Raw genomic sequence first — 9,387 nt, 5'->3', positions numbered from 1 at the left:
GACTCTGCGGGGGTGGCACATGGGGGGGACATCAGGGCCACCAAACGGGGACATCGGGGCCACCAAACGGGGATATCATGGCCACCAAACGGGGAAATAAGGGTCACCAAGCGGGGATATCATGGCCACCAAACGCGGACATCATGGCCACCAAACGGGGATATCAGGGCCATGTAACAGGGATATCAGCGCCACCAACCAGGGACATCAGGGCCACCAAGCGGGGACATTGGGGCCACCTAACGGGGATATCAGGGCCACCGAGGACATCGGGGCCACCAAGCGGGGACATCAGGGCCACCAAACGGGGACATCAGGGTCACCAAACGGGGACATCGGGGCCACCAAACGGGGACATCAGGGCCACCAAACGCCCGCTCCCTGCGGCTCTGCCCCGGGATGTGCCGGCGGCACCGCGGGACCCCCCCGCCCGTCCCCGGCAGCGGGCACCGATCCTGTGCTGCCCCAACCCCGGGTTGCCCCCGTTCGGTCCCGTCCTGTCCGGTCCCGTCGCCGTCGGGTCGGAACCTCCGGAGGTTTCCCGCGGACACAGAGTCCGGGCCGGAACCTTCCTGACGGGAGCGCCGGCAGGACCGGAAAAGGAGACTCGCGGCTTCCGGCGTGGGGCTGAGGGATGGAGACGATCCTGGAGCAGCAGCGGCGGTACCATGAGGAGCGGGAGCGGCTGATGGACGTGATGGTGAAGGAGATGCTCACCAAAAAGTCCACGGTGCGTCTGGGGCGGCGGCGGGGAGGGAAGGGAAGGGAAAGGGGGAAGGGAGGCTGCGGCCTGCGCTAACCCCGCGTTAACTCCGCTGCTCTCCCCGCAGCTCCGTGACCAGATCAACTCAGACCACCGGACTCGGGCCATGCAGGACGTGAGTGGATCGGTACCGCGGGGGGAGGGCGAGCGGTGGGCTGGGGAGGGCTCCGCGGAGGGTCCGAAGCAGCGCGGGGCCGGCCGGGCCTCTTCTCCGGTTCCTTCCCCGGGAACGGGCGGGACGAGTCCCCCGGGAACGGCCCCTGCGGCATTCGGGGCTGTGCTCTGTGTTTCAGAGGTACATGGAAGTGAGCGGCAACCTGAGGGACCTGTATGACGACAAGGACGGGTGAGTGTGAGTGCCCGGGCAGGCACCGGGAGGGGTGTGGAGCTGAGAGGCTGCGAGCTGCAGGGGGAGAGCTGGGGGAGTGCGGGTACCTGAGAGCTGGACTGGCACCGGGGGTCCTTTCCCCCTTCCCTTTCCCCCTTCCCTTTCCCCCTTCCCTTTCCCCCTTCCCTTTCCCCCTTCCCTTTCCCCCTTCCCTTTCCCCCTTCCCTTTCCCCCTTCCCTTTCCCCCTTCCCTTTCCCCCTTCCCTTTCCCCCTTCCCTTTCCCCCTTCCCTTTCCCCCTTCCCTTTCCCCCTTCCCCCTGTTCTCCCCTTTTCCCTTCCCTTTCTTCTTCTCTTCTCCCCTCTCCACCCATGACCTCTCTGTTTCCCTGCTCCCAGCCTAAGGAAGGAAGAGCTCAGTGCCATTTCAGGGCCCAACGAGTTTGCAGAGTTCTACAACAGACTGAAACAGATCAAGGAGTTTCACAGGAAGCACCCAAATGAGGTGAGGGGTTCTCTCCTTCCCAGGGACAGGGGCTTCGGGGGCTTCTTTTCTTTCTACTCCAGTTGCCTTAATATGAAATATTTAATGTGAGAAAAGCAGCTGTTTGGGGTCAGGTGGTGGTTCAGGGCAGAGATGAGAGCAGAGACCTGAGCTGGAACCAAGCTCTCAGCTTGTTCTGGAACATTCTGCTGCTGGGCTCCTGGTGCCAGCTGAAGTCAGAGTGGTTTTGTTTGTGCAGGAACGGGGATGAAGTGAAGCTCTGGATTCCCTCTTAGTGCTCCTGTTGTTTGCAGCCAAGTGTAGTTTTATGGTTGTTATTCTGGGATGTTGGGTGAAGTAATCAGGTTTTCTGTAACTTCTGTGTGTCCTTGAAGATCTGTGTCCCCATGTCTGTGGAGTTTGAGGAGCTGCTGAAGGCCAGAGACAACCCCAGTGAAGAAGCTCAAAGTAAGTTTGTGTTGTGTTTTTTTTTCTCTTGGGCCATTTTAAGTGAAAACCCAGAGTGAGAGGTGTTGGGCCCAGTTCTGTTCAATATCTTCATTGATGATTTAGATGAGGGGATTGAGTCCATCATCAGCAAATTCACAGATGACACTAAGCTGGGGGGGTGTGTGGATCAGCTGGAAGGCAGGAGGGCTCTGCAGAGGGACCTGGACAGACTGGAGAGTTGGGATGATCCCAACGGGATGAGGTTCAACATTCCAAGTGCCGGGTCCTGCACTTTGGCCACAACAACCCCATGGGGAGCTCCAGGCTGGGCACAGAGTGGCAGAAAGGGACCTGGGAGTCTGGATTGCCAGGAAGCTGAAGAGGAGCCAGCAGTGTGCCCAGGTGGCCAAGAAGGCCAATGGCATCCTGGGCTGGCTCAGGAACAGCGTGGCCAGCAGGTCCAGGGAAGGGATTCTGCCCCTGTGCTCAGCTCTGGGGAGGCCACAGCTTGAGTCCTGTGTCCAGTTCTGGGCCCCTCAGCTCAGGAAGGAGATTGAGGTGCTGGAGCAGGTCCAGAGAAGAGCAAGGAGGCTGTGAAGGGATCCAGCAGAGATCCTGTGAGGAGAGGCTGAGGGAGCTGGGGGTGTTGAGGCTGGAGAAGAGGAGGCTCAGGGGAGACCTCATCACTCTCTCCAACTCCCTGAAAGGAGGTTGGAGCCAGGGGGGGGGTTGGGCTCTTTTCCCAGGCAACTCTCAGCAAGACAAGAGGGCAGGGTCTCAAGTTGTGCCAGGGGAGGTTTAGGTTGGAGATGAGAAAGAATTTCTTTCTGGAGAGGGTGATCAGGCATTGGAATGGGCTGCCCAGGGAAGTAGTGGATTCTCCGTGTCTGGAGATCTTTCCAAAGAGCCTGGATGTGACACTGAGTGCCATGGGCTGGGAACCACGGGGGGAGTGGATCAAGGGTTGGACTTGATGATCTCTGAGGTCCCTTCCAACCCAGCCAATTCTAGGATTCTGTGAGAAGTGTTATTCAGTGAGCTGCTGAACCTGCTTTGCATATTTGAGGCTCCCACTTCCCTTTGGCTAAAACTTTTCTGAAAAATTGTTCTTGTGTCACCTGAATTCTCTGAGCTGCTCCTCTGGAGGGATCTCCTCACCTGCTGGCAGAGCTGTCAGTGAACACCACCCTGCCAGTGAACACCACCCTGCCACAGCACCAATCAGCCCACTCTGTCCTCTCCAGTGCTCAGGTGTAGATGTAGGAAGTGGGGAAGATAAAGAAGAGAAAATTCACCAAAAATCTCCTTGTGATCTTTCCCCCAGACCTGGTGGAATTCACAGATGAGGAAGGGTATGGGAGGTACCTGGATCTTCATGACTGTTACCTCAAGTACATCAACCTCAAGTCCTCAGAGGTGAATGAACAGCTCTGGGCAGTGTCAGTGCTTCAGGGTTTGGGTTTTTCTTTTCTTTTGGTTCATGGTTATTTGTTGGGTTGGTGTTTTCCTGACCTGGGTTTCCAAACAGCTGCCTCAAAGTCACTTTCTTGCACACACAGTTTGGCAGCTCCTGAATTCTGCCTCTGGCTTTCCCCTGAGAGCCTGGGGCCTCTGCTGGTGCTTTTCTTCTGGGCTGGAAGCTGGATGTGGATTCAGCTGAGTGTGTAAAGTCTGACTGAAACCTTTTTGTTTTCTCAGAAACTGGATTATATCACTTACTTATCCACATTTGACCAACTCTTCGATATTCCCAAGGAGAGGAAAAATGCTGAGTACAAGAGGTGAGCCTCTGCCTTCCCACTTCTTCACTGACAGCTGGTGAGAAGGAATTTGCTAATTAAGTGTCCGGCTCCTCAGGATATAATTAGCAGTCTGCTGTAACTCACATTAATTGGGTGGCTGAGCTGTTGTAATTCAGATGTGTGTCTGAGCCCTGGGGGACTGTTGGGAGCCATGTTCTGCCCTGTGGAAGCATCTCACTTTGGCCTTTCCCTTTTCTCTTCCCCTCTGTGTCTGGAATTTGTAGGAATCTGTCATAACCCTGGTGGCCTCCCTTGGGAGTGCCAGGGGGTCTTTCCACTCCAAGGATGTGGGTAGAAAATGCATTAGGGGTTAATTACCTCATGATTGCTCTGCCAGGTACCTTGAAATGCTTCTGGAGTACCTGCAGGAGTACACAGACCGAGTGAAGCCATTACTGGACCAGAATGAGCTTTTTGGGAAAATTCAGACAGAATTTGAGAAGAAATGGGAGAATGGAACATTCCCAGGCTGGCCGGTGAGCACCTCTTGGCTGTGGGAATGATCCTCTGCTTGTCAGGAGCTTTCTGGGAACCATTTCTGTATCCCAGAGATGGAACTTAACACTGACTTGAATCTGAAACCATCACAACCTGCTCTGAAATGAACCTTTCTGGCACTTGCTTTCATTTAGTATCTTTTCAGTTGTTTCTTTTGCTGAGTTTTTCTCTGTGAGATGAACTGCTTTGCTCCAGGTTAGGATGTTTCCCTGCATGAGGTGTTGGAGGGTGTCCCAGAGATTTTGTGTGTGTTTTTTCTTGGCAGAAAGAGACCAGCAGTGCACTCACTCATGCTGGAGCCCATTTGGACCTCTCTGCCTTTTCCTCCTGGGAGGTAAGTTTTCAGTGCTCAGTTTGGAGCAGGTGGCAGCTTACTCACCTTGTTTGGTTTCATCATTTCTCTTGCTGCTCTTTTGCCTCTGGCTCTGTGCTCTCTGAATAAACTTTGGTTTTCTTCCCATAAGATCCTGGTAACTGGGAAGATCTGATTAATTTGCCACATTCCTCATTTTGCAGTGAGGAGTGGTGCCACCTTCTTTCTTGCATGCTGTTGGATGTTGTTTTGTGGTTTGGGTTTCTTTTTTTTAATAAGCTAAAATGAACACACATCCATCCTGTATTGGTTTAATAGCTTTTCTCTTATTATCTCCTGCTTTAATTGAACAGGAATTGGCCTCCCTGGGTCTGGACAGATTAAAATCGGCTTTACTGGCCCTGGGGTTGAAATGTGGAGGGTAAGGTGCAATTTTCTTTTAGTACCTGTGCAGTTTTTGAAGTTTTCCTCTCCTGAATTCCTTTGTGGGACACCTGTTCTGTCATCACTGTTGTACAAGAATTAGTTTTATGATGTTTAAAAACCAAAACATTGAGAAGCAACCAAGGGAAGCTGTGATCTGCTGGATTGAAAAGTGTCCTTGTAAATGAAAGAGTTTGGTTTAAGGCATGAAGGCAAAGATAACAGAAAATGTTGACCTCTTAAAAGCTGAGTTTAGAATTTTGTTGCATGAATTCAGGTGGTTCTCAGGAAATCTCAAACTGCTTTGGATTTGTCTCCTCCCTGCTAGGACTCTGGAGGAGCGTGCTCAGAGACTTTTCAGCACTAAAGGCAAATCCCTGGAAGCTCTTGATCCTTCCCTGTTTGCTAAGAACCCAAAGACAAAAGGAAGCAAAAGGTGAGTTCCCAAAGGTCACTCTCATGCTGCTGCTCACGTGGGTGAGAAGCATTCTGTGGACATCACTCTTGTGTAGTCACAACAGAAATATTCTGGGAGCATCAGAAGTGCTTGTAGTGATGGAGCAAATAATCCTGACCCGGAGAGAAGATGCTGGAGCTGAGTGGTCTGAGTGCAGTTCAGTGCTCAGGGGCTGTTTTGCTGTTTTGTGCTTGTTTCTGTTCTCTTGCTGGACACAAGTCAAATGTCCAGATGATGTTTGCAGTTCTGGAACAGACTTCATAAAGTTTCTATATCTATTTCCAGAGACACTGAAAGAAATAAAGATCTTGCATTCCTGGAAGCTCAGATTTATGAGTATGTGGAGGTTCTTGGGGTAAGGATTTTATTTTGTGCTACAAGCTTTTTATTTCAGAGCTGCTAAGTAGTGACAGGAAGGTCATCCACATCTTTCCCCAGAAAAGTTATTTTCATGTCCAGAATTGTCATGTTTTAAAGTGCATGTTAGCAGGCAGCTTGTTCTGTCAGTAAGCAGAATATGATAGGTAACTTTTCTGTTTCCATTAGCTAATTGTTTGGGAGGTTTTTGTCAACAGGCCCAGACCCAGAGGCTGTGTGTTCCCCTGGGGAAGCCTAGAGGGTCTTTTTTTTTCTTTTTCCTTTCTCCTCTCCACACCCATGTGGATAATTTCTGTTTTATGCCCGAGTCAGACTGTTACAAACCTTTCTCTGTCTCAGTGCTCCCCTTAACTCCTTGCTTCAGTTTGGGGCAGTTGCTTGTCAGCTTGGAAGTGCCCACAGCAGCACAAATGTTTCACTCTTTGGAAGTAGGAAATGTACTAAAAACTGAAGCTGTAGGACTAAATAAAATGAGAGTTCTTTGTTCCTTCTTCCATCTGCTTCCTCTGTATATTGAGGAAATGTTTCACACTGCAAGAGCTTGCCCTGATTGTGTTGCTGGGATGTTGTCTGAACAATCCCTTCTTTTCCTCATGCTCTAGGAACAGAGACACCTCACCCACGAGAACGTGCAGCGTAAGCAGGCACGGACAGGGGAAGAGAGGGAGGAGGAGGAGGAAGAGCAGATCAGTGAGAGTGAGAGTGAAGATGAAGAGAATGAAATAATTTATAATCCTAAAAATCTGCCCCTGGGTTGGGATGGCAAGGTAAGGGCTGGGAGTGAGAGGTGTCACTGCCTCCACGCTGCTCTTCTCTTTGAATCTGCCTCACCAGTTGGCCTGATGGTTGTTTCTCTCCTCTTGCCAGCCCATCCCATACTGGTTGTATAAATTACATGGTCTGAACATCAACTACAACTGTGAGATTTGTGGGAACTACACCTACCGTGGGCCCAAGGCCTTCCAGCGGCACTTTGCGGTAGGTGACCTCGTGCTGCCCACCCATCAGTTCCCTGCTCAGATAATTCCCTGTAACAAACACCTGGTAAATCCCTGAAGTGCCTGGGTGGCACTGCTTCCCCCTCCAAACCTTGGGGCTGGGCTGGTGCTGGTTCCCTGCAACTGGAACTGCAAATCATGTTGGGCACAGCCAGGTCTCTCCTGTAGACTTCTTGTTTGATCAGGTCAGGTTGGTTGGTGCTGTCTAAAATCCAGCAAGGATGTTTTGTTAGAAGATTTTAGGATTGGTAGATTGGTATTTCAGTTTCACCCTGCCCTAGCTGTTGTTGTAGCCTTTGGCACTGCAGGTGAAGTTGTGTTTCCTCTCATTTCCTGACCTCCTGCCTCTGCTCCCCAGGAGTGGCGCCATGCCCACGGGATGAGGTGCCTTGGCATTCCCAACACAGCTCATTTTGCCAATGTCACACAGATTGAGGATGCAGTCTCATGTAAGTAGAGGTGGCAGAACAGGGAGTGTGTGGTGTAAGAGCACTCAGTGCTTGCCAGAAACGTCTCACCCTGTGACTAGAGGGTGGTTTTGGAGAAGAGGGTAAGAAACGTGGTGCATGTGGGACAATCCTGCCCTGGGCTGTCCCTCCCTGCTCTGAGAAGCAGGATGTTCCATCAGGGCAGCAGATAAGAGGTTGTGGTTCCTGGAGGTAAAGTGATTCTTGCCTTGGAGAAATCAAACAGGCAAAGCCTTGGTTTCCCAAACAAGCTGCTCTCCTACCTTTGGAGCTCTGTCTCTGAAGTGGTGGTTCTGGAGCTTTGTCTCATCCTGAGTGATCACTTTAAAGCCTTGTTCAGTTTGTGCCCTCAGTAAACTGTGGATACCAGAGACAGTCCTGGGCTGCTGAAGTGACAGTGTTCTAGAAGAAAGGAAAAAAAATCTCATGTATATTTTATTGGATTAAAAAACAGCATCTCAAGAGAAATGGTGTCAGACCCCTTATGACCTTGTATTATTTACCTTGTATTTACAGTGTGGGCAAAGCTGAAACAGCAAAAGGCTTCAGAGAGATGGCAGCCTGACACAGAGGTGAGAGGTGACAGAGGCATTGGGATGTCTCGTCCTGTGTGCACAGGAACCCCTCCTGTACCTGCCATGAGCTGTCTGTCCCTTTCTTAATTCCTGAGAGTCCCTTTCAGGCAGAGATGAGCAAGAACTTGTGCTGCAGGGATGTGTGAACATCATTCTTGTGTCTTACTGGAAAGCAGTTCTGGAATTCTGAATACTGTTGGGAATATCAACCTGACCCTTGTTTTATGAGGAAAAAAAGGAGCTGTTGTGAATAGCGTGCTCACTTACACCAGTGCCTTTTCTTCCACGTCTGTCTCAAACTAAAATTCAGATGCTGTAGGACAAGCCAAGTCAGGCTGTACCCAGGTATCTCAACTGTTGTTTCCCTTCTAGGAGGAATATGAGGATTCCAGTGGGAATGTGGTGAATAAAAAGACCTATGAAGATCTGAAACGTCAGGGGCTGCTGTAGCTTTTCCCAGGTGAAGGATTTCATGTCAGAAAAGCCAAGTGGACATGTGTCACCAGCTCCAACACTTCCTTCAGTTTCTGGATTTTCTATGTGCATGAATATAGATTTCAATTACACTTTTTAGAATCCCTTTCTAGTAAGCCCCTTGTGAAAAGCAGGCTTGTGACATTATTTTATATTAAAAAAAAAAAGTAAAAGAAAAACCCTTGAAAAATAAACTGTCTTTAATTTAGGAAGTGCTGAGAAAAGTGTCTCCTTTCATATTCTGGAAGGAAAATATCAGATTATGGTATTTTTAAAATGCTTTTTACACAGTTTGAGGGGTCAGAAACAATTGCTTCTCCCATTTCAGTTCTGATGGAAATTCTGGTGATGAGGACTGGCTTTCTGTAAAGCAGACATGAACATTGCATGCTGACAAGAAGCAATGGCCCAATACTGCATCTTGCTGTGGGCTTTCTGGGGCTCTTTACAAAACAAATGTATTTGTCTCATTGCTGCTTTCACCTTGGGTCTGTCTCCCCATGGAGCTTTGCTGCTGGGATTATTATTTTTTTTTCCAGGGCATTAATACTGGAACTTGATTTAGGTTGTGCTGCTTGGGGCAGTTTGGGGCAATCTCTGCAGTCAGGTTGGAATCCTTACCCCTCTGTCCCCTCTCTGGGGTTTCATTTGGGTCTGGGCTTGGCTTGTGTGACACCTGGAGCCTCAATAAACCCTTTCTCTGTTGTGGCTCTGCAGATGCCACGGAGCAGCAGGTGAGAAATGCTTCCCCTGGGTGCTGTTTGGTTGGCAGGGCTGGGGCTGGTTGCTGGCACCTGGGTGTGAGGCTGTGAGGTTGGAGCAGGGGCTGTGACAAGGCTGTCACCAGCAGCAGTGGCTGTCACAGCTGTCACAGGGGCTCTGGAGCAGACAGGACGGGGTGAGTTGTGCTCTGGGGCTGCTCAGGGGGAAATTTCTTGTGATGAGGCTTTGGGGGGGGTTGTTCCTCACCTGCCCTGGA

At 50.6% G+C, this 9,387-nt stretch overlaps 1 protein-coding gene across 1 annotated transcript; it reads left to right on the top strand.

The window, feature by feature from the left end:
• The first annotated feature begins 475 nt into the window (after positions 1–475).
• On the top strand, positions 476–8,627 carry SF3A3 (splicing factor 3a subunit 3). The gene is made up of 17 exons (XM_030464351.1): positions 476–730; positions 831–878; positions 1,057–1,109; positions 1,489–1,594; positions 1,969–2,041; positions 3,348–3,439; positions 3,722–3,804; positions 4,163–4,301; positions 4,589–4,657; positions 4,990–5,057; positions 5,388–5,495; positions 5,802–5,871; positions 6,497–6,661; positions 6,762–6,872; positions 7,251–7,341; positions 7,876–7,931; positions 8,307–8,627. The coding sequence occupies exons 1-17, from the start codon at positions 635–637 to the stop codon at positions 8,382–8,384; spliced, it is 1,506 nt and encodes a 501-aa protein (XP_030320211.1). The 5' UTR covers positions 476–634; the 3' UTR covers positions 8,385–8,627.
• The last annotated feature ends 760 nt before the right edge of the window (positions 8,628–9,387 follow it).

The sequence above is a fragment of the Calypte anna genome, chromosome 23, assembly GCF_003957555.1.
Source record: "Calypte anna isolate BGI_N300 chromosome 23, bCalAnn1_v1.p, whole genome shotgun sequence".
NCBI classification, from domain to species: Eukaryota; Metazoa; Chordata; class Aves; order Apodiformes; family Trochilidae; genus Calypte; species Calypte anna.
This window is presented reverse-complemented; position numbering and strand designations above follow the sequence as displayed.